Raw genomic sequence first — 24,584 nt, forward strand, 5'->3', positions numbered from 1 at the left:
TATTTTTGGGTCATACCCGGCAGCACTCAGGTTACTCCTGGATCTATGCTCAGAAATCACTCCTGGCAGGCTTGGGGGACCATATGGGATGCCAGGATTCGAACCACCATCTTCTGCACGCAAGGCAAACGCCTTACCTCCATGCTATCTCTTCAGCCCCCAGTTTTAAAAAATCTTTAAGACATAGCAAGGACCTTGAAGAGGCCTGAGGGTGGAGAGAGGGAGACTCAAAAGAACCCTTTTCTTTCAGAACTCATTTCTGAAACACCTTTGGGTGTTTTTTTTTTTTTTTTTCTTTTGGTTTTTGGGTCACACCCTGCAGTGCTCAGGGTCCTGGCAGGCATGGGGACCATGGCGGATGCCTGGATTCAAATCACCATCCATCCTGGATTGGTTGCATGCAAGGCAAACGCCCTACTGCGGTGTTATCTCTCCATCCCCATCCCCACCTTCGGGTGTTTCTGAGGGAGACTGGGCCACCTGTTGGCTTTGATAGGAAGTACCAGGGAATAAATTTAATGAAATCTTTTGTTTGTGGGCCACATCTGGCAATGCTCGAGTGGTCAGTAGTTACTCCTGGATATGCTTGAGGGACTCCTGGATATGCTTGAGGGAGAACTGCATGAGATGTTAATGTTCGACCCCTTGTCCATTATGTGCAATGCAAATGCCTTCCCCTCTGTCCTATCACTCCAGTCCCTGAAATCCTATTTGTGGCTCAATGAAAATGAATGAAAGGTGATGTCGAGGAAAAAGCATGGTCGTTCATATTCTCAGAATTAACTTTTAAGACAAAAGTAAAGACATTTGGTTCATTGTCACAAATTGCACAATGGGTATGGAGAAGTCATAACAATTACTGCAGACTGTCACCAAGCAGTTTGGTAACAGAAAGAGGGTTTCTTCTGGGTTTTAAACGGGAAGGCGGGGGAGCCATACGAAACGCATAGCTTTGACCCAAATTATACATACAAGGTTCCCTTTGCTGGGCAAGCTGGCAAAAGGCAGTGCTGGCAAAGTATTTAATGCACGTGGAAATGCTATTCTAATTCGGCTTCCAGAAGAAGCTCTATGACATTCTATGCACCAACGCGTTGGCTAAGAATAAACGATCACTTCGGCTTCACTCAGTCCTAGAAGCCAGGTAGATACTTGGGAATTAACTGGCTCCTTCCTAGAAGCTAAGGCGGCTGCAGCATAAAGCACCGCGATTAGGCTCTCTACGGTTTCAGTAGTTCTGGGTGTCTTCACCCTTCAGTGCTATCTTCTCCCCGCTGGCCTGGTTCACTTCTACCATGGACAGTGCACCCCCCAGGAGGAGGGACTGAGATGGGGAGTCCCAAGAGCCTTCAACGATGCCGTCTCAAGGTAGGGAGGGTGACTTGGGTCAAAAGGCCTTCACTTGGCCAAGAGACGTCAGCTCCTCGAGGGGCCCAGTTCGGGATGGGAGGCTTCTCTGTCCCCGAAGAAAAGACGAGGCCGGCCTGCCCGTCCCCTGCCCATGCAGTGCCAAGGCCAGGGTGGAAGCGATCACTATCGTTTCAGAAACAAGCGCTCACACTAAGAACACACGGAACGTCAGTCACAGCGGCTTTTCTTTGGCCTTTATTCTGGGGAGGACGAGTCCTCCTCCTCGTCGTCGTCCTCGTCGTTGAAGGAACAGGGCGTCTCCCCGCGGGACTCAGAGCAGTGAGAGGCCGCACTGCTTGACTGGTGGCTGTTGGGAGCGAGCAGTTGCCCGGTCGCTAAGGCCACTTCTGCGTCCAAGCTTAGCCCTGGGTTGACGCTGACAGAATTGAGAGGCACAGGCCAGAGGTTCAGCAAGGAGGGCTGGGGGGACGGGACACTCCACCCACCAGAAGCCCCACTCTAACACCTACCTGGATTGGGACAAGGTGGCACCTGTGGTCAGATCGAGGTTGGTGATGGATTGGGTGGAGTTGAGCAGCAGTCCCTGATTTAACCACGCAGGGCCAGTGGAGATATCTGGGGGAGAGCAGAAACCAGATGTACGCCAGGGGTAGGGGATGGCCATATTAGGAGAGGGATGAAAGGTGGGTCGGGGACAAGACATCCTTCTGAGCTTGTACAGCCAGATGGCTTTTGGCTTGGAAATGGTGAGGCAGGCACATCTACTGATGCTCAGGGGTTAACACCTTACTTCCATGCTATCTCTCCGGCCCCAGGGATTAATCCTTTTTTTTTTTTTTTTTTTTTTTTTGGTTTTTGGGCCACACCCGGTGACACTCAGGGGTTACTCCTGGCTATGTGCTCAGAAGTTGCTCCTGGCTTGGGGGACCATATGGGACACCGGGGGATCGAACCGTGGTCCGTCCTAGGCTAGCGCTGGCAAGGCAGGCACCTTACCTCTAGCGCCACCGCCCGGCCCCAGGGATTAATTCTTAACTGTACACTCATGATTTACTACTGACAATGTTTGGGGGACCATATGGGGTGTCAGAGATTGAACTTTTTCAGCCATGTGCAAGGTAAATGTAGGTACTATCGCTCTGACCTCTCCTCTCACACTAACAAACATGGGACCCAGAGTGATAGTACAGCAGGGAGTGTGTTTGCCTTGCATGCAGCCGACCCAGGTTCAATCCCTGGTATCTCATCTGGTCATCTGAGCTTGCCAGGAATAATTTCTGAATTCTGCCGCTGGGTGTGACCCCAAAACAAGCAAACAAAAAGAACAATGAACAAGCTTCACCGTAAGCAAGAAGAAGCTGGGCTGGAGAGATAGCGAAGTGGGTAGGACTTCTGCCTTGCACACAGCTGACCTGTGTTTGGTCTTTACCGTCCCATATGGTCCCCTGAGCACTGCCGGGAGTACAGAGCCAGGAATAACCTGAGCAATGCCAGATGTGCCCCAAAAACCAAAACCAAACCAAAAATCCAAGGCAGTATAAGGGCCAGCGAGATGGGGTACTAGGCAGAGTTCATGGCTGGTACACGGATGTTCAGGGCCTGCATGATCCTCCTACACAGCAGTGTAGTCCTTCAAATCCAAATTTTATCCTTTTTTTCTTGTTTGTTTTTTGGCCATACCCAGAGATGCTCAGGGGTTACACCTGGCTCTGCTCTTAGAAATCGCTCCTGGCAGGCTCGGAGGATCATATGGGATGCCAGGGATCGAACCTGGATCCGGCCCTGGTCAGCTGCATGCAAGGCAAATGCCCTACTGCTGTGCTATTGCTTCAGCCCCAAATTCTATCCTTGTTACTTCATTTAGAACAAGATGCTGGGGCCGGGAAGGTGGCGCTAGAGGTAAGGTGTCCGCCTTGCAAGCGCTAGCGTAGGACGGACCGCGGTTCGAGCCCCCGGCGTCCCATATGGTAAGCCAGGGGCGATTTCTGAGCGCATAGCCAGGAGTAACCCCTGAGTGTCAAACGGGTGTGGCCCAAAAACCAAAAAAAAAAAAAATAGAACAAGATGCTGAGGTGGCACCACATCTACCTGTGACGTAGCCTTCGAGAGCCTTTGGCACTAGTGACTTAGCAAGCCTCAGGTCTTCTAGTGTACATTTGCCGGACTCTAGGCCGAAGGACATCCCCATGCGCTTCAGGACTTCGATGTCATCATGGATCTCAAAGGTGTTGTCAAAGTTAAAGAGATACTCAAACCTGCATGGGGAAACAAAATCAGTGTGAGGGCTCAGGGCAGGTGCAAGGTCTGTTCTTTGGACTCCAGGAACTAGTGCCCGACTTTGACTGTGAAAGCAGAAACTGATGGGCTGGAGAGAGAGCACAAGGGGATAAGGCACGTGTCTTAGAAAGCCATGTCTATGCATAAGTGCTATAGCTAAGCACATGCCTCTGCAGCCAACCCCAGTTCCATCTTGGCACCAAATATTGTCCCCTCACTCACTACCTGTGGTCCTAGGTGTGGCCCCAAACCCAAAGTCCCCCTAAGAAGAACATGAAAATATTAAACAATAGGGGCCAGACTGATGGTAGAATGCGTAGAGCTGCTTGCCTTACACACAGTCTGACATCCCATATGGTCACCTGAGCACCGCCAGGAACAATCAACCCCTAAACACCACGTTAGAAGCAGCCTCAGAGCATTGAGCCTGCTGTGATCCCCACACAAAACAATGGAAAATCTGAACCAATTCTATTGCTCTGGGGTAACTACCAGGCATATATTAAAGGCAGAGAGTTGTACAGATGCCTCACTGTGGGCAACCTGGCTAATTACTAGGCAAAGAGTTACGTGACATAAGCAGAAGACAAGACAGCAAGAAACAAGCACTGACATGCTGCTCAGCTCCAGAGCTGAGGCACAGTTGGGCTCCAGGGAGGCCTTCCCAGAATCACATTCCTGGAGGTAGTATCCAGGGTCCCCTAAACCTGTGTGTACCTTTCCCTTCTGTGCTTTCAGAATTATGAGACTGAGGGGCCAAAGAGATAGCATAGAGAATAAGGCGTTTGCCTTGCATACAGAAGGACGATGTTTCAAATCCTGGCATCCCATATGGTCCCCCAAGCCTGCTGGGGGCTATTTCTGAGCATAGAGCCAGGAGTAGCCCCTGAGCACTCCCGGGAGTGACCCAAAAACAAACAAACAAACAAACAAAACACACACACACAAAAGAGTTATAAGACTGAAGGCAAGAATGTTTTTTTGTTTGTTTTTGGGCCACATCCAGCGTTGCTCAGGGGTTACTTCTGGCTGTCTGCTCAGAAATAGCTCCTGGCAGGCACGAGGGACCATATGGGACACCGGGATTCGAATCAACCACCTTTGGTCCTGGATCGGCTGCTTGCAAGGCAAACGCAGCTGTGCTATCTCTCCGGGCCTTGAAGGCAAGAATATTTTCATTTTCCATAAGAGACTAGAGAGGACCAAAACCCCTAAAGACTTTAGCTCTCATTTGAATGTTCTAGAATTCTCCAGAATCCTCTGAGAATTCTCCAGAGTCCTTTGAGACTGTACAAAAGTCCTTTAAGATGTGGATAGGGAGGAACTTAGGGAAAGAGATCTGGGCCCCACCTGTTGGCACTCAGGTGCTTAGAGCTCAGGGGACCATGCAGAGCTGGCTCGGAACCCAGACCTCTAACATGCTCTGGCTTACTGAGCCACCTCTCTAGCCCTAGACATGGGTTTTGGTAAAGAATTTGCAAATCTTGGGGCTGGAGAGATAGCATGGAGGCAAGGCATTTGCCTTGCATGCAGAAGGACGGTGGTTCGAATCCTGGCATCCTATATGGTCCCCCGAGCCTGCCGGGAGCGATTTCTTACTGTAAAGCCAGGAGTAACCCCTGAGCACTGCTGGGTGTGATCCAAAAACAAAAACAAAAACAAAACAAAAGAATTTGCAAATCTGAATAATAATACACACCACTGCTGTTCACAGTCTCCATGCTAATGTCTGATCTTAGGAGTCCTGTAAACTGACTTGGTAAATAGAGTGATTCTTCTTACCGAGGAAGGAATAGGGTCTCAGGTTACCCAAATTTTCCTAAACGTTCTACTTTCTTTTTATTACGTATCGGAAAACCACAGAGCAAGAGAAAAGACTAAAAATGTGTGCTCAAACTTCTGAACCCGCCTGGTCTCCATTTCTGAGTGTGTTGTCAAGTTTCTCCAAGTGGTTGATTCTGCACTACAATGATGGGGGTATGTATTTGTGGTACCACCGAGGGTGCATTCTATTTGTCTTCTTTTTTTTTCTTTCTCTGTTTATCTTCTTAAAGAAGATTGGGGGACCCTAAGTGATTTTTTTTGTTTGTTTGTTTGAAAAGGAGGCAATAGGCCAAGCAATTCTGAAAAGCTCTGGACTTTTAGAAGTCTTAGTAAATGCTTTAGAAACCAAGTTCTGGCTCGTGATTCCTTTTGTTAGGACCATATTATTAACTTAAGGTGTAGTGGTATATTTGAGCCACACCTGGCAGTGTTCTGGGCTGATTTCTGGCTCTCTGCTCAGATCACTGCTGGCAGGGCTCAGAGATTGATACACAGTGCCAGGGATTTGAACCCTGATCAGCCAACTGCAAAGCAAGCACCTTCCTTGCTGTCCGACTGCGTCAGCTTTTCTGTGTTTGTGAGTTTGGCAATATGAGATCATCTAACATAAAGTCTTTCGTTTTACCTGGCACCATGCCCTCCAGGGCAACTGTGTTGGTTCTGAATAGCCTGTTGTGTGTGTGTATGTGTGTGTGTGTGTGTGTGCGCACGCGCGTGCGTGCGTGTACACAATAGAGAGCTTTGTGTCCAGTCCTTTCTGCAGAGCTAATCATGCATGGAACATGACACATCTTGGCATTTCTGTCAGCTCCGGCCTGCTGCATGCCAGCTGTTCCCGAATTCCTGCTGCCTGGTGACTGCACTGTAGCAACAGCAGTCACCTTAATCTCAGGCCTGTGGAGCCTTGACCCCTTGAGCTTGGTCTACTCCCATGTGATTTGGTTCCTCACAGGCTGTGTGTACACAGAATCCACTGTGTTCTGTACATGGTACCCTCTTGTCTGTGCGCAGCACTCGCTCGTGTCTCAGAGGAACCCAACTGGGACCAAAGTTCAGGGTGATGGTGAGGTGAGAGAGCAGAAGCTGGGGCTTCCTTCTCTGAAAAGTGAGGAGATTCACAAAGATTCGGGGAGGGGGTGTATCCTTCTTAGACCCAGAGTCACCAGGCCCAAGACGAATTAGGCACAGCTGTTCTGTTTGCACAACAAAAAATCACTTCGTAATGCAAAAAACATGTGTAAACGTACTCAAATGTTTTCATAGTTATTCTGTGTGCACACAAACCACTACGCAGAAAATATGTGTGTGTGTGTGTGTGTGTACATATATTTGCACGTTTTCTTTGTCCATCCATCTGTCAGTGGTTGTTTCTGTGTCTGGGCTGTTATAAAAATGCAGTATGACGGGCTGGAGGGATAGCATGTAGGTAGCGCGTTTGCCTTTCATGCAGAAGGTCGGTGGTTCGAATCCCGGCATCCCATATGGTCCCCCCAAGCCAGGGGCAATTTCTGAGCGCTTAGCCAGGAGTAGTAACCCCTGAGCATCAAACGGGTGTGACCCAAAAAAACAAAAAAAAAAAATTGAAAATAGTCAGGGACCAGAAAGATAGCATGGCGGTAGGGCATTTGCCTTGCATGCTGCCGATCTAGGAGGAACCTGGTTCAATTCTGAGCATACCATATGATCCCCCAGCCTGCCAGGGGCGATTTCTAAGCATAGAGCCAGGAGTAACCCCTGAGCACTGCTGGGAATGACCCAAAATGAATAAATAAATAAATAAATAAATAAAAAAAAATGCAGTATGAGGCACAGCACAAGGGGCTGCACACAGCCACTCTTGGTTTAATCCTGGCATCCTATTTGGTTCCCCACGCATTGCAGGAGGTGATCCCTAGATCGCAGAGCCAGAAATAGACCCTGAGCACCACCAGGAAACAAAAAGGAAGGAAGCACACTCACCTCCCTTCAGTGATTGCTCAGGGGCAGCACACAGGATCAACAAAACAGAGAATTCACTGCTCTAGACCCTTCCTACAGTGTCAGCCTCAGTGCAACCATCTTGTCAGGACCCTCCCAGCAGTTCTACCACATGCAGCTCCGGGCTGGAAGTTGCTGTGTATGCGACACAGTCACCCTACCAGTGCGAGGGCTGAAAAGGCACTGCCCAAGGCCGTGTGAGTTTGCCCCCGGTGCCTGCTCACTTGTCACTGGAGATGCTGCAGTCGATGACCGTCTTTCTGCTTGTGTTGATGATGATGAAGGGGAGCTGGATGGTGGAGTTCAGTGCTGGGGGCCCCTGATTCTGATGTTCGTTCTGCCGATTCCTCTGCACCAGGTTTTTGAAGGCTATTTGCTGTTAAAAGAAGATGGTTGTGTAGGGTGGGTGGGGAGTGGTGAGGATAGAAACCGAGATAACAGCATTCAGGATAGTGCATAACAGCTGACAGATTTGCTCTCCAGCATCCCATATGCTCCTCTGATCAGTACCAAAGTGATTCCTGAGTATAGAATAAGTCCTCAGCATTGCCAGATGTAGCTCCCCTCAAAAAGAAAACAGCAACAAACTACTCCCAAACAGAATAGAGCATAAGGGGCCAGAAGCTGGTACAGTGGTAGAGGTGAGGTCCCTCAGCACCCTTGGGAGATCTGTGGGAAAAGTAGACAGTGGGTCATTGGGCAGATAGGGAGAAGTGAAGCAGGTTCCTACTGCTAATTTCTGTATGAATTATTTCTGGACCACACCAGGAGGTGTTCAAACATATTCCTGGCTCTATCCTTAAAGATCACTTCTGGTGGGACTCGGGGAACCACATGGGGTGCCACAGATAGAACGCAGGCCAGCAGTGTGCAAGGCAAGAGCTCTATCTTATGTTCTTTCTCTCTGAGCCTAAGGACCTTAGTTTTAAACCAAACATCTGCAGAGTGATGCCAAGACCAAATTTATGGCAAAGAGATCTCTCCCTCTCCCCAATCCCACAAGAGCTCTCCTTTTATGTTTGTATCTGGGCCATACCTGGTAGTGTTCGGGGCTTACTCCTGGCTCTGCACTCAGAAATCACTTTTTTTTTTTTTTTTGGTTTTTGGGCCACACCCGGTGACGCTCAGGGGTTACTCCTGGCTATGCGCTCAGAAATCACTCCTGGCTTGGGGGACCATATGGGACACCGGGGGATCGAACCACGGTCCGTCCTAGGCTAGCACAGGCAAGGCAGGCACCTTACCTCCAGCGCCACTGCCCGGCCCCCAGAAATCACTTCTGATGGTTTCAAACCCAGGTTGGCTGTATGCAAAGGCAAGCATCCGACCCAATATGGGTTTACTTTTCTTTGTACTTATAATTTCTTCTTTGTGGGACTGAAGCAATAGCATAGCGGGTAGGGCATTTGTCTTGCACAGGGCTGACCCGAGTTCAATCCCTGGCATGTCATATGGTCCCCTAAGCCAGCCAGGAGTAAGATTTCTTAGAGCAGAGCTAGGAGTAACCCCTGGCCATGGTTTTTGTGGCCCAAAAACCAAAACCAAAACAGCAACAACAAAAAATAGATTTTTTTTATTTGTGATAGTAATTATTTTTTTCATGGCATAATCTATTTTTTTTTAAACTTTATATTATTGATTGATTGACTTATTGGTTTCTGGGCCACACCTGGTGGTTGCTCATGTATTACTCCTGGCTCTTCACTCAGAAATCGCCCCTGGCAGGCTGGGACGCCGGGAATCAAACTGGGTCCTTCCTGGGTCTTCTGCATGCAAGGCAAGCGCCCTACCGCTGTGCTATCTCTCTGGCCCTGGCATAATCTATTGGTCTGTTTTTATTAAGGCACCATTATTTACAAAGTTACTCCCAGTAGAATTTCAGGCATACTAATTTTATTATGGTTTTAGTTAAAAGGTCATACTGTCTGATATTCAGGAGCTATTCCTGGCTTAGAGTTCAGGAGTGAACCCGGGAGGTGCAGGGGGATGGTAGGGAAAGTGTCATACATGGTGTCAGGGATTGAAATGGGGTTGGATATATGTGAGACAAACTCCTTAATCCTATACCTAAGTCCCCAAAATAATTTTGGGTGAAAACACAAGAATCAGGGACCAGGGTGTGGATACATGTAAGTAAGGCTTTTGCTCTGGTTTGATCCCTGACACTACCAGGAATAAGGCTGAGCAGAGCCAGGAGTACTGCCTAGTGTGGCCCAACTTTTAAACCCTAGCCCTACCCTTAAAAAAGAAAAGAAAATCGAGACCAGGTCACACAGAACAAGGACTAGAACCTGAGCATTGCTGGGTGTGGCCTAAAACATACGCTGGCAGCCCCCCAAAAGATTAGGAGGATCCAACATAATACATCCACTCTGAAAGGAAAACCAACTAAAGAAATAGGGTCTGACATCATGCTATGACCTGCGGTTTCAGAACCCATAAACCTGGGACCTCCCGAGTCTGGAAGAGCTTTGGGAATGTGCATTTGCACTGACTCCAGACGGACCCCACAGTTTGGGGTTCAATAACCTTTCAAATGTATAACCCAGGACACATGCTCCAGAGAGAGCAACAGAAACAGGTAAGATGAGCCAGACGGAAGCCGGGTAATGGCAGGCCAAGGTTCCCCGGGTCAGCCTGCTCTTGCTCTGCTCCTCAATCCTGTGGCTGAACCCTGAGGGGATCCTCAGAAATTCCAGGTGGTGGCTGGGAATCTGGCTCGGGTGTCCCATCCCACGCCCATACCTGCAGGAGGAGTTCTTGGAGCTGGGCCCGTTTTTGCTTTATCCGCTCTATCCGCCTCTGCTTCTCGATCTGCCAGGCACAGGACACAGAGAACAGGGGGATTGAGCCAAGTATTGAGCACTCCCCTCCGAAGGGCCTCTCTGGGCCAGTTCATTGACACAAGCAAAGGCACATAACAACCGTTATGTGGGGGGACTATAAGACCCATGAGGGACAACTGTATGAGTAGAAAGTGTCACGGATGGTGATTAAACTAAAACCAGCACTTAAATGAGGACTTTGGAACGTAATTTTTATTTAGTTAATTTTATTTTGGGACACACTTCGCAGTGCTTAGAGGTTACTCCTGGCTCTGTGCTCCAGGATCACTTCAGGCAGACTCAGGGAACCATACAGGATGCCAGAGATTAAACCTAGGATTGGTGAAATACAAGGCAAGCACCATCCCCAACAGCAGGATCTTTAGGGGGTTCAAATGCAGCCCTTGCTTGGAGACTTCTCCAGGTTCTGGACTGGAGGTGGTTGTGTCACTCTTGGCAGTGTTTCAGGAACCAGGCAGTGCCAGGGATAGAACCCAGGTTCCCCTGAAGGCAAAGCAGTCTGCATGTGGTTTGCTCTCTGACTCCTGTGCATACTGCTCAAGAAAGCCCCATGAGCTGAGCGCTGTTGGACAAGGTGCAGAAAATAGACTCAGGAGCTGCCATAATCCAGATTATGAATGGCAGGAGCTGGATCAGACCCCAGGTACCTGACCCCAGAGAACATACTAAAAGGCTGTTACACCAACAGTGAAGGCTAGAGCTTGGCCAACTTGGAAATGAGAGTGAGGCTGCAATTATGACCAGTTCAGTTAAACAGCAGACAATTTGTATGCAGGACGAAGACCCAAGCATGTGGGACACACTGACCAGCCTCAAATAACATTTCTCTTTCAGACAACTAGAGAAAATCAGTTACGGGGCCTCGAACTTTAGAAGGCTATTCCTCACTGGCTCTTTGGAACAAGTTAGTTGCAGGCAGCATTTCTTCACATTTTGGGGGAGAGGTGTCCTGGCAGTGCTCAGGGGTCATTCCTCAAGAAGCTGGGGAGGACCATTAACAGAGCCAGAGTAAGCACACACCAAAACCAAAACTCACCCCCCAAAATAAAACAAGCCAAAAAATGTATTTTTTTTAAAGAGCCAGAGCTATAGTACAGTGGGTAGGGAACTTGCCTTGCAAGCGGGTGACCTGGGTTTCATCCCCAACATCCCATATAGTCCAAGTACAGAGCCCAGGGTAATTCCTGAACGCTGCTGGGTGTGGCCCCCAACAAACAAACATTTTCTACATAAAAGCCAACCTGCCCTTTCCTCTCATGAAGGCACAAATGACATGCCATTGTGTTGCCACTGATCCTACAGAAAAAGATGATCGGCTCAACGCAAGCTTGATTCGTGGACCAAAACTATCTTATATGATACTGTTTCTTTTACACCAGCTTCCCAAAATTTATTAGTATTATAAAAATCTATTACTTTTAGACTAACTATAGAGATAGATCAAAGGATTGGAGCAAATGATAAAAGAAAAAAAAAGAAAAAAGAAAGATTTAAAAACAAAACAAAGAGGCGGGCCCGGAGAGATAGCACAGCGGTGTTTGCCTTGCAAGCAGCTGATCCAGGACCAAAGGTGGTTGGTTCGAATCCCGGTGTCCCATATGGTCCCCCGTGCCTGCCAGGAGCTATTTCTGAGCAGACAGCCAGGAGTAACCCCTGAGCAATGCCAGGTGTGGCCCAAAAACCAAAAAAACAAAACAAAACAAAACAAAACAAAACAAAAAACAAAGGGGCCAGAGAGATAGCACAGCGGTGTTTGCCTTGCAAGCAGCCGATCCAGGACCAAAGGTGGTTGGTTCGAATCCCGGTGTCCCATATGGTCCCCCGTACCTGCCAGGAGCTATTTCTGAGAAGATAGCCAGGAGTAACCCCTGAGCGCTGCCGGGTGTGGCCCAAAAACCAATAAAATAAAATAAAATAAAATAAAATAAAAAAATAAAAACAAAACAAAAAACCTGGTTTTGCATGTAGAAAGCCAAGAGCTGGGAAGAGCTCCAGTAAGGTCATGTACAGCCACAATAAATAAAAACCTTCTGAAATTGGGGGGAAATTTAATTTTTGTGTAGAAGCAGAATGATACCAGCTCATCAGCTGAAAGACAGTACAGAGGATAGGGCACTTATCTTTCATACAGCCAACACAGGTTCAATCCCCCATATCCTACATGCACCCTGCCAAGAGTAAACCTTGAGCACTGCCGGGTGTAACTCCAAAACCAACTAAAAAACGAATGATCCAGACTATCCTTGTAAACATTCTTCCATTCTAACAATCTAAAGAACAGTTAAAAATCAGAAATAGTGGCCAAAAGCAGGGAGTACCATCCCTAGTACTGTAGTAACCCCAAAACAGAGCTGGATCAGCTCCCATTCTACCCCACTTCTCAGCACTGCTGGATGTGGTCCCTACACTAAAAGTTAAAATTAAAATATATTATTAATAAGTGAACTAGGATACATAAACCATCGGGAGTATCTTGGCATTGTGGGACCACATTCCTGAACAAAAAGGCCCTAATGTAAGAGGGACCCCAATTACAGAGGCCAGTTCCCTCACCTCTAGGTTCTGGCATTCCTGAGCAGAGTTCGTGGGCAGCCCAATCCACTTGATTTCTTTCTTTTCCTTGGAGATGATGTTCATTGCCATCAGCACGTTTAAAGCATCATAAACTCTTCGTCTGATATTCTTCTGGTCATAAGCCTGCTGGGAAATATTTTCATTGAGTGATACCCATGAAGTGTTGATTAAGGTCGGAGTGATCGTAGTATGCGATTCAAATAGGACAGTGGAGAGTGTGTTTGCCTTGCATGCCACCGACCCGGGTTTAATCCCCAGCATCTCGTATGGGCTCCTGAGCATTGCCAGGAGTGGTTCCTGAGTGTAGAGCCAGGAGTAACCCCTGAGGTATTGCTGGGTGTGGCACCCCCCAAACCAAAAATAAAACAAATTTCTAAGTTTTACCTGGGAGCTGGAAAGATAGAACAGTGGATAGGGTGCTGCTTTGTAAACATATGTCCTAAGCACCACAGGAATGATTCCAGAGAGCAGAGCCATGTGTGACCCCCAAGCATGGCCAGATGTGCCCCCCCCCAAATAAACAAAAAACAAGCATTCAGTTAAAAGTCACATATACAAAGATCAGATTGAGGCTGAGGAGGGAATTCAACTGGCCGAGCACATTTTTCCAAGGAAGTTTCAATCAAAACTAGCTTCACTGTCTCCCCCACTCACCAAAAAAGTCCCAACAGATTCTATGAAAACCTCAAATAAAATTCGGTCCCCCAGCTTGTCTGAATTCTGATCACCAAGCAAAGCAGAAGGTTCTATCACTTCTTCATTCAGAGTTAATGTTGAGCACACAATCCACCTACCGAATCGGCAGCCAAGTGGTTGTTTGAATTGGTGAATTCTGATACCAGCTCGTCAGCGACTTCATTATAGGATGTTGTGCCTTTCCTCTGGACTTTCTCACATACTTTCATTGAAAAATGTCTCAAGCCTTTTCCATTTTTATCTCCTTTTTTGCTTCGTTTACTACAAGAGAAAATACATACAGTTCTATTCCATCACCCGTAAGATGTCTTTTACGGGGGCTGGAGCGATAGCACAGCGGCATTTGCCTCGAATGTGGTGGACCCAGGATGAATCCGGGTTTGATTCCTGGCATGGCATCCCCTATGGTCCCTGGAGTCTGCCAGGAGCGATTTCTGAGCACAAGAGCTAGGAGTAACCCCTGAGCACTGCTGGGTGTGGCCTAAAAACCAAAACAAACAAACAACAACAACAAAAAAAGAAAGATGTCTTTTACATGAAAACTATTAAAAAGACTGTGAGATGATAATCATTCAAAATGTTGTTTCAGGGGCTTGAGATAGTATAATGGGTAAGGAGTTTGCTTCCAAGCGACTGACCTACATTAATTCTTGGCACCTCCTATGCTTCCCCAAGCCCCCCTAGGGGTACAGAGCCAGACTAAGCTCTGAATACTGCCAGATGTGATCCCAAGTCAACCCTAAAGTTAATAATTGAGGGCCAAAATTACAATACAGAGGGTAGGGTATTTACCTCACATTCAGCTGACCTGACCTGGGTTCTATTCCTGGCATCCCATATGGTCCCCAAGCCCCATCAGGAGTAACCCCTGAGCACCACCAGGTGTGGCCCAAAAGCCCAAATCAAAACAAATAAAATTTTGTATCAAGTGGTACTTTGTTATTGTTGGTTTTTACTGTTGTTATGTTTGGGTCAGACCCATGACACTCAGGGTTACTCCTGGCTATGAGGTCAGAAATCACTCATGGCTTGGGGGATCATATGGGACGCCAGGGATTGAACCAAGGTCTGTCCTGGATCAGTCATGTGAAAAGCAAACATCCTACCTCTGCGCTAACGCTCTGGCCCTTGTTATTGCTGTTTTTAAGCACACTCGGAAATGCTCAGGGGTTACTCCTGGCAGGTCTAGCATCCATACGGGATGCCAGAGAGTAAACCTGGATCAGGTCAGTCCCATGCAAGGCAAGTGGCTCTACCTGCTGTACTACTGCTCTAGCCCCACCAAGTGGTATTTTTTTTAAAATGAATTTTATATACACACATAAAAAAAAAAACCCAAAACATTGGTGTTTGTGCATTTGGAGAACACTTGGCTAATGGGGTTGAATGGCTCAATTCTTGGGTCTGGGGACAGGAATGTTGCCTGAGACCAATGCTGTGGAGCCCATCAAGATCACATCTAGGATGTGGGGGGGTGTTCTTGATGGGGGCTGGGACATGTAACCCCAGGGTCTGAACTCAGGGCCTTGGCAGTGCATGGTATGTGCTGTATCCCACTGGGCCATCTTCCCAGCCCGTAAGAAAAGGCTTTGAACTTAATTTTTGCCTTCAAAGGAAGGAAGTAGGAAGCTAGATCTGCTCTGTGATATCCCGGAACAGAGATTCACGGACCAGTTCCTTCCTACTATGTATCTATTGGGCTTTGTGCTAGACCCTGGGGATTCGGCTGGGGGGTGAGGTCGGGTGGGGGAAAGAACAGAAAGAAGGCCTAACTGGGAGAGGTTCTCTACTGACCAATTCTATTTTTCTAAACCTTATATAGACCACAAGCTGTTTTCTCCTAAAATAAAAAGTACCACTATTCTTGTGTTCCATTCATGCCATCTTCAGCAGTGGCCGCTGACATTAGTAATGAACCAGGGTCTGGACATGGCTCAAAGAAATGATAAAGGCTTTTTATAAAGGAGCCTGGGTTTGAGCCCCAGCATTGTTTGTGGCCCCAAACCAAATGAATGAATCAATATCTTTCTTTCTTTTTTTTGTTTTTTTTTGTTTTTTTTTTTGGGGCCACACCGGTGATACTTAGGGGTTACTCCTGGCTATGCGCTTAGAAATCATTCCTGGCTTGGGAGACCATATGGGACACTGGGGGATCGAATTGCAGTCCGTCCTAGGCTAGTACGGGCAAGGCAGACACCTTACCCCTTGCACCACTGCTCCGGCCCCACCTTCAATGATTTTAATGCAATCAATGCAGTAACTAGTAACTATTTAGACTGGTGCTGCCAACTTGCTAATTAAACTACATTCATGTGTGAGCTACCAGTGGTCTGTGCTGGAATCAATGTGTCCATAAAGATATTCAAATGGTTTCGAGCCTGAGCATTAGTCAAATGGGTCAGTGATGACCAGTTCAATTTTCAGGGGCTGGGTTCATTCCACTATCTGTGTATCAACTCTATGCAGAAAACTCTAAGGGGACTGGAAGCAGAGGACACAAAGGAAGATGGATCCCTTCCCTTGTGGGCCTTAGAGGACATGGAGGTGAGATCAGCTGCTCCAGTAATGTAAGTGCCATAGCCTGTCATTCTACTCAGTGTCCTCTAAGTCAGGGAAGGGGAGGGGAAAACAATCAACAAGTGGACAATAACCTATAGAATAGGAGTGAGCCCTACATGCCCTGTAGCTGACAAGGTCCCAAATGCACACATCATCTGACCAGTCAAAAGCAAGAAACAGTCAAAAGCATGAGTAGATCATTTAGTTCCTGTGCCAGGGATACAACCTAGGCCCTAACACATGCAAAGCAAGTTCATTATCTGAAGCATGTCTCCAGCCCCTGTGAACAGATATCACACACACACACACACACACACACACACACACACACACACACACACACGCGCATATGTGCTATTGGTGGTACAATGGCTACCCAAAGAACATGACAGTGCCTCAAAAAATTAAGCATAGGGCTGGAGAATATTAAAGGATAGGATGCTTATCTTGCATGCAGCTCACCTAGGTTCAATCCCTGGCATCCCAAATGGTCCCCCAAGCACTGCCAGGAATGATCCTTGAGTGCAGAGTGAAGAATAACCCCTGCACATTTGGGGGTATGCCCCAAAACCAACTAAGTATAGAATAGCCAAAAAGTATAGATCCAATAAATCCACCCACATGCCATAGAACTGAAATAGCATTGCAAAGAGATCCTTCTGGTGGCAAAAGGTCACAATAGCCCAGACAGGGCACAGGCTGAGTGCCCTGCGCTGACTTCTGGGTGACTGCACAAAGAAAGGGTAGGATGTATGGATGTGCAGAGGAATATTAGTCAATTCTGAAAAAGGAAACACGGCTTGTGTCTGACCATGCGGATGAACTGGGGGAAATGGCACGGGGGGGGGGGGGTACAGATTTGTCATCTGCTGATATTAATCCATGAAGACCACACTTGGAGGAGAAATGTAGATCCCCAGTATCCCACTCGCTCCCCCACCAACCGCCAAGCCCACCAGGAATGACTGCTGAGGGGCTGGAGTGATAGCACATGCCTTGTATGTGGCAGACCCAGGATGGACCTGGATTTGATCCCCGGCATCCCATATGGTCACTCAAGCCAGGAGTGATTTCTGAATGTAGAGCTAGGAGTAACCCCTGATCACTGCCCAAAACCTAAATAAATAAAAACAGGAATGACTGCTGAGTAAAAAATCGTAAGTATGCCCTATACACTGCCTGGTATGCCCACCCCCAACATAAAACTAGAAAGCAGAGAGCAGAATTGCAGAATCATGTTCCCAGTGGCTAGAGCTGGGAGGCAAAAATAGAGACTTCTCTTCAGCAGGTATCAAGTTCAGTTATGCAACTTAAACTCTAGGGATCTGGTGTGTGACTTTTCTGTTGCCTATTCTTTCTATCCAAGCTCAAGGAGGCTAGAGCACATGTTTTGTATGTGTTTTGTACGCCAGAGTCCCAGGCTTTCTTGTTTGTTGTTTTTGGGTCACACCTGTCAATGCTCAGGGCTTACTCAGGTATCAAGCCTTGCTATACTCAGGGGACCGTATCGGATGCCAGGGATCAAACTGGGGCTGGCATCATGCAAGGTAAGTACCTTGCCTACTATAATATTTCTCAGGCATCAATCAACAGGCCCAGGTTTGTTCCCTAACATCACATAATTCCCCCAGAGCAGTTAATGCTGTGCCAGAAGCAGCTTTTTCTGGTGTGGCCCCAAGTCTCCCTTCACAAATACCCTACTCTCCCCACCCTCGTGTGCATGGCGTCTAAGAATAGTGGGGACCTAGCTTGAGCCTCAACACAGAACAGATACTTGGACATACGTGCTCCCAGTCTAGTCTGTGAAGTTTTTGTAAATTATGGTATCTCTGGAGTAACTTTATTGTTAGTTACAGGCTAGAACTTAATACTCGGGACCTACCCGATTATTGGAAAGGATTATTGGCTTAATTTCTTACTTATTTTGTGTTTTTGGGTCATACCTGGCAGTGCTCAGGGGTTACTCCTGGCTCCATGCTCAGAAATCGCTCCTGGCAGGCTCAGGGGATCATATGGGATGCTGGGATTTGAACTAATAACCTTCTGCATGAAAGGCAAACTCCTTACCTCCATGCTATCTCTCCAGCCCCCAATTTCTTACTTTTTTACACTAGCTTATTGGAATTTAAAAACTCCAGGTGTGTTGCAGCATTTTTAGCCTGATGAATTTGAGATGGCCCCTCAACAGTCAGACACGACCCATCGATAGTTGGATACTGTCATGACTGTGGGTAGCATGTGAGGATGCAAATGTTTCGTGGCCTAGATGCGTGAATCCAGGTTGCCTAAGGACACTCTGATGGTCACACAAGGAAGTGGCCCAAGGCTGCATTTGTCAGCACACACCCCTCTCAGGAAATGGCCACGGCTGTGTGCTTTCAAGGGTACCACAAATTCCTTCCTGCCAGCCTTGCTCAGAGAGCTGCTCTTTCCTTTTCATATTCATTCAACTTCCTTTTTTTTTTTTTTTTTGGTTTTTGGGCCACACCCATTTGACGCTCAGGGGTTACTCCTGGCTATGTGCTCAGAAATCGCCCCTGGCTTGGGGGGACCATATGGGACGCCGGGGGATCGAACCGCGGTCCTTCCTTGGCTAGCGCTTGCAAGGCAGACACCTTACCTCCAGCGCCACCTTCCTTTTTTTTTTTTTTAAAGAACACTTTAGTGCAGTGTTAATTCAAATACCGTAATCTTTGTCTTTCAAAAGAGTCCCTGGCTTTTAAGAGTTGTGTCACTGTTGCCACAAACTCATTTCTCCACCCTCTCAAGAAGTGTCCTGTCCATTCCATGCTCACTGTGGCCCTGTGGATCTCCAAAGCCACCTTTGGTCTAACGTCCTCCACAACCCCCTGACTCCTCAGTGATAGGGATCCAATCCAGGTGTCATGAACTCAAATCAAGAGCTCTACTGAGCCATAGCTCAAACCCCCAAGCCAACCTTTCAATGTGGGGTTTTAGGTTCAGGGTTCCTGCTTCTGCACTGCTCACCCTCTCTTGGTGTTTCAATGTTCTAAAGCTATGAACCATCACAGAACCCAAGTTAGATCAAAGTTCCAGATGCAAAGACTAGTTTAAAAGAAATACAGACAGCCAAAATGATAGTACAGTGGGGAGGGCATTTGCCTTGCACATATCCATCTGTCGAATCATGGTGCAATCCCCAGCATCCTATATGGTCTCCAAACCCCGCTAGGAGTGGTCCCTGAATGCAGAGGTAGAAGTAAGCTCTGAATAGCCAGAATCTGGAAGCAACCCAGGTGCCCAACAACATGAGTGGCTAAAGAAACTGTGGAACATCTACACAATGGAATGCTATGCCGCCATTAAGAAAAATGAAGCCGGGGCCGGGCGGTGGCGCTAAAGGTAAGGTGCCTGCCTTGCCTGCGCTAGCCTTGGATGGACCGCGGTTCGATCCCCCGGTGTCCCATATGGTCCCCCAAGCCAGGAGCAACTTCTGAGCACATAGCCAGGAGTAACCCCTGAGCGTTACCGGGTGTGGCCCAAAAACCAAAAAAAAAAAAAAAAAAAAAGAAAAATGAAGCCATGGAATTTGCTTATACATGAATGGACATGGAGATTATAATGCTGAGTGAAATAAGTCAGATGGAGAAGGATAAACATAGAATAATCTCACTCATCTGTGGGATAGACGGAGAATAAAAGACAGTGTGGGGATGATATCCAGAGACAATAGAGACGAGGATTAGGAAAACCAGTCCATGGTAGGAAGCTTGCCACAAAGAGTGGAGAGTGCAATTAGAGAAGGGTATTCTATGAGGGACACGACTGGCACCCCTTCATTAACAGTAGTACACACCAGTGTCAAAAAGAAGTGAGAGATGGGGCCGGCAAGATAGCATGGAGGTAAGGCGTTTGCCTTTCACGGAGAAAGATGGTGGTTCGAATCCCGGCATCCCATATGGTCCCCTATGCCTGCCAGGGGTGATTTCTGAGCATAGAGCCAGGAGTAATCCCTGAGCACTGCTGGGTGTGACCCCCCCAAAAAAAAGGGGGGGTGGGGAAGTGAGTCAAAGGCAGGCAGAGAAAGGGAAATTATGGATTATGAAAGACTTTTAAATTTATTTACATCCCCGAGCCAAACATCCCACTTGGAGTGAGTGTGAGCATAAAGCAAAGGCAGCATAGACTTTGTTCATTTGGGGGACTTGGGGGCCATGCCTGGCAATGCTCAGGGACTACTGGCTCTGCAGCACTGGTCAGAGGATTCTCTGCGATGCCAGGGATAGATAGGCCTTAACCCAATTCTATTTCAGTCCCTGCACATAAAAACGGACAGTCAATGGACAGCTTACCCCACACTTCTAGGCATTTGCGACAGGACTAGTTGATAGATCTCAACAGAACCCAGAACACAAACCACAGGCGGAACTGTACTTGTACTGTGGATGGGACTCCAAGGGGCTTGCATCTAAAGACCCCGGGTCAAGGCAGGTTGTTATAAAGACAGTCCTAGGGACTACAGTTTGGCAGGGTGCTGTGAGTGTGGAGTGGAGGAGGCGATGGGTCCCCTCCACAATGTTGACTTCAAGGCATGCTAGAAGTGACAACCTACTAAGTCCTGACTCCTAGAATTGATGCTCAAGAAGTGACCAAGGATGAAGGGAACCAGAAAATGATGCCTAGGAGGAGAAATATGCTCTACTTGGTGACAAGGGAGGGAGTCTGGGGTGTGCTTTCAAGGCAGGAGATAGTGGGGTTAGGGCCAGTACCCCCACATGATGATGATCCCCAGCAGCCCAACTATGTCTGGGAACCCCGGCATACTGGAGGTACCATAACTAAGGTGTGTCCCTCTCTATCTAGCAAGCACAGGCCACTAATGGGAGTGTAATCTTTCTTTTATCACAACAACTGTGACAAGGGGCTGGAGTGATAATATTAGAAGTAGGGTGCTTGCCTTGAACTTAGCCAACCCGCATTCAATTCCCCAGAGGCCACCAGGAGTCATTCCTGAGTGCAAGGCCAGAAGTAACCCCTTATTACCTCCCCCAAAAACCCCAAACCTAAATAATGATAGTGACCAGGGAAAGAGGCAAATAAACAAGTCAATATAGGAAAAGGTTGATTTGTATAAAAAGGGAAATTTTATATTTCATGTAGTATAAAAAGATAGTATCCGGGGCTGGGGAGAAAGTATAGCAGGTAGGGAACCTAGATTTGATTATTGAAACCCTTGCGGGTCCGTGGAGAACGGCCAGGAGTGAGCACTGTCAGGTGTGGTCCTCAAACAAACAAAACATTATCCATTCAGGACGACATAGATCAAATCATTCTGGCAAAATGACAGTTTCAAAGAATAAGAGTCTTTTAGACCTCTAGAAGTAGGAAGATTGCTCTCAGCAGGCCAGGGGAAATTAATACATTTAAGAAATGGATAGAGGGGAAAAAAAAAAAGAAGTGGATAGAGGGGCTGAAGTGGTCGTACAGTAGTAGGCATTTGTCTTATATGCGGCTAACCCAGGTTCAATCCTATGGTCCCCTGAGCACTTCTCAATGTAATTCCTGAGTGCAGTAAGCCCTGAGCACCATCAAGTGTGTCCCCAAACCAAACCAAAACAAAAAAAGTAGGAGCCAGGAATTTTGGTTTTGTTTTGGGCCACACTCAGTGGTGCTCAAATTCCTGGCTCTGCGCTCAGAATTTGCTCCTGGCAAGCTTGGGGGACCATATGGGATGCTGGGAATTGAACACAGGTCCGTCCCGGGTCAGCTGCATGCAAGGTAAACAACCTACTGCTGTGCTATCACTTTGGCCCCAGGAGCCAAGAATTTTTGCATCAGCAAAACTAAACAAATTTAAAAAGAGAGAAAGTAAGAGATAGAGGAAGAGATTCAGAACGGTGCCAGGCTCAGCTGTGGCCAAAGCCAGAACCTTAAGCCCTGTACTCTCCTCTCCAACCCTTCTGTGGGATTTAGTGACATTTTCTTTTTCAAAATGTGCAGGTGGAATGATGCAGAGAATCTCTACTACCTTGGTAACTGAGAGAAATTATTTCAGAGCTGGATTTGGAGGCTTGGAAAAGTTAACATGGATCCAACCTTTCTCTCCCAACCCAATGCCTCTAGTTCAGGCTTCATAATCTAACCCAGCTCTGCTTTGTGCTGTTCCTACATCCAACCAACCATCTTCCTATACAAACTCACTAAGCAAACCTCCAAACGAAGACATTAACTTCTAGAAAGAATCTATCAATTCCTATTTGGTATAGTATTGCCAAAGCTATAGATTTGCCCATAGAATGTTCCCTCTAGGGCCCGGAGAGATAGCACAGCGGCGTTTGCCTTGCAAGCAGCCGATCCAGGACCAAAGGTGGTTGGTTTGAATCCCGGTGTCCCATATGGTCCCCCATGCCTGCCAGGAGCTATTTCTGAGCAGACAGCCAGGAGTAACCCCTGAGCACCGCCGGGTGTGGCCCAAAAACAAAAACAAAAACAAAAACAAACAGAATGTTCCCTCTACCTTTGTATTTTGGGCAACATCGGTGACACTCAGGGTTAATCCTGGCTATGAGTTCAGAAATTGCTCCTGTCTTGGGGGACCATATGGGACGCCGGAGATTGAATCCAGGTCTGTCCTAGGCCAGCTGTATGCAAGGCAAACACCCTACTACTGCGCTATCGTTCTGGCCCCTACCTTCATGCTTTTGCTTTTGGGAGGAGAAAACAGTTGGGTACACCATGCAGTGCTGGGAGTTGAGGGGAGCATGTGGAGCCAGGGAGCAAATCCAACCTCTGGTAAACGAAACGTATGCACCAGCCATTTGAGCTATCTCCCTGCTGCCCTTCTGTGCTCTGGAATAAGAAGATCCTGTGCTAAAGGACAAAATAAAAGGAGTAAAATTTGGTGTGGAGAGAAAACACAAAGGTCACTGTTCTTGCCTTGTGTATGCCTGACCAGGGTTTGGTCCCTGGCATCACATAGTCTCCAGAGACCAGGCAGGAGCTATATCTGAGCACAGAGCTAGGAGAAAGCCCTGAGTATCACTGGAGGTGCCCGCCCCCCACAAAGATACACAAGCAACAAGAACAAACAAGAAAACTCAAAAAAAAAAAAAAAGAAAAGAAAAGAAAACTATTAAGAAAAAGGAGATGGGCCAGAGAGATAGCATGGAGGTAAGGCGTTTGCCTTGCATGCAGAAAGATAGTGGTTCAAATCCCGGCACCCCATATGGTCCCCTGAGCCTGCCAGGAGTGATTTCTGAGCATAGAGCCAGGAGTAACCCCTGAGAGCTTCCGGGTGTGCCCCCCAAAAACCAAAAATAAATACATAATTAGATAGATAAGAGAAAAAAGAAAAAGGAGAAAAATTTGCTTATATATTGGTAGACATGAAGAGTATTGTGCTCAGTAAAATGAGTCAGAGTCAGAGGGAGAGGGACATAGAATGATTGCACTCCTCTGTGGGATACTAAAAGAAAAACAAAACAAACAGACTACCATAGTATGAGAATAATACCCAAAGACAATAGAAATGACGGTCATGTAAAGAACACCACCCATCACTAGTGCAACATTCCCATCACCAATGTCCCAGGTCTCCCTCCCCGGGAGGGAAGTATAGCAAGAGAGAAGGCACCACTATGACAATATTAGTTGGAAATGATATCTGGTCAAGAACTGAGAATTGGAAGGAAGTAAAGTGATATGCATGATATCCCTTCAGTAACAGTATTTAAACCATAGTGCCTAAGAGGAAAAATGGTGATGGGGGGAACGGAGGGAGAGAGAATAAAGGTGCTAGAGTGGCAGGCTGGGGGTGGAGGTAAAGGGGACGGGAGGTAACTGGGGACATTGATGTTGGGGAAATGAACACGGGTGAAGGGATGGGTGTTGGAACACAATGACCAACTAAATGACCACAAAACTCAACTATTAACTACTTTTTAACCTCTGTATCTCATGGTGATTTAATAAAAAAAAATAAAGATAAAATTGCACGAAACTTTCTTAACATGTATATGTGTATCTTCTTTTATAAATACAGGCAACTATAAGTTAACTGAACGGGGGGCCAGAGCGGTGGTGCAAGTGGTAGGGCGTTTAGCTACATGCACTAACTTAGGATGGACCTCGGTTAGATCCCCTGGCATACCAAATGGTTCCCAAGCCAGGAGTGATTTCTGAGCCCATATCCAGGAATAACCCAAGGCATTACCAGATTTGGCCCCAAAACAAAACAAAACAAAACAAACAAACAAAGAAGTTAACTGAACAGGCAAAGTAAAGACAAAAGATATTATGGGGTTGGGAAGCCAATTATAGAAGCAGGTACAGGAAACTCCACTCATTACATAGATAAAGGTCTGTGGCCATACAATGGCCATGAGGAAGGTGCATACGGTAAACTCTCCTCTGGGGATTGATTAATAGATGAACCAAACTGACTCAAGGAAAGGACTTCAACAAATGATTGTGCTAGACATGAAGGACTTCAACAAATGA

General features: G+C 47.2%; 1 protein-coding gene across 4 annotated transcripts in view; it reads right to left on the reverse strand.

Annotated features, from left to right (window-relative positions):
• Window positions 1-1,589: 1,589 nt before the first annotated feature.
• TFDP2 (transcription factor Dp-2) overlaps window positions 1,590-24,584 on the reverse strand; it is a 161,630-nt gene continuing 138,635 nt past the window's right edge. For 3 of the 4 annotated variants that reach the window (XM_049785344.1, XM_049785343.1, XM_049785341.1), the window contains 7 exons: window positions 13,664-13,826; window positions 12,849-12,995; window positions 10,195-10,263; window positions 7,674-7,825; window positions 3,460-3,626; window positions 1,881-1,986; window positions 1,590-1,786 (listed from right to left, as the gene is read on the reverse strand). In XM_049785344.1, the coding sequence (XP_049641301.1) occupies window positions 1,606-1,786; window positions 1,881-1,986; window positions 3,460-3,626; window positions 7,674-7,825; window positions 10,195-10,263; window positions 12,849-12,995; window positions 13,664-13,826 (985 nt within the window). In that variant the 3' untranslated portion in view covers window positions 1,590-1,605. The remainder of the gene's footprint in view (window positions 1,787-1,880; window positions 1,987-3,459; window positions 3,627-7,673; window positions 7,826-10,194; window positions 10,264-12,848; window positions 12,996-13,663; window positions 13,827-24,584) is intronic. The other variant, XM_049785342.1, reaches the window with a different exon arrangement.

The sequence above is a fragment of the Suncus etruscus genome, chromosome 13 (assembly GCF_024139225.1).
Source record: "Suncus etruscus isolate mSunEtr1 chromosome 13, mSunEtr1.pri.cur, whole genome shotgun sequence".
Classification (NCBI taxonomy): domain Eukaryota; kingdom Metazoa; phylum Chordata; class Mammalia; order Eulipotyphla; family Soricidae; genus Suncus; species Suncus etruscus.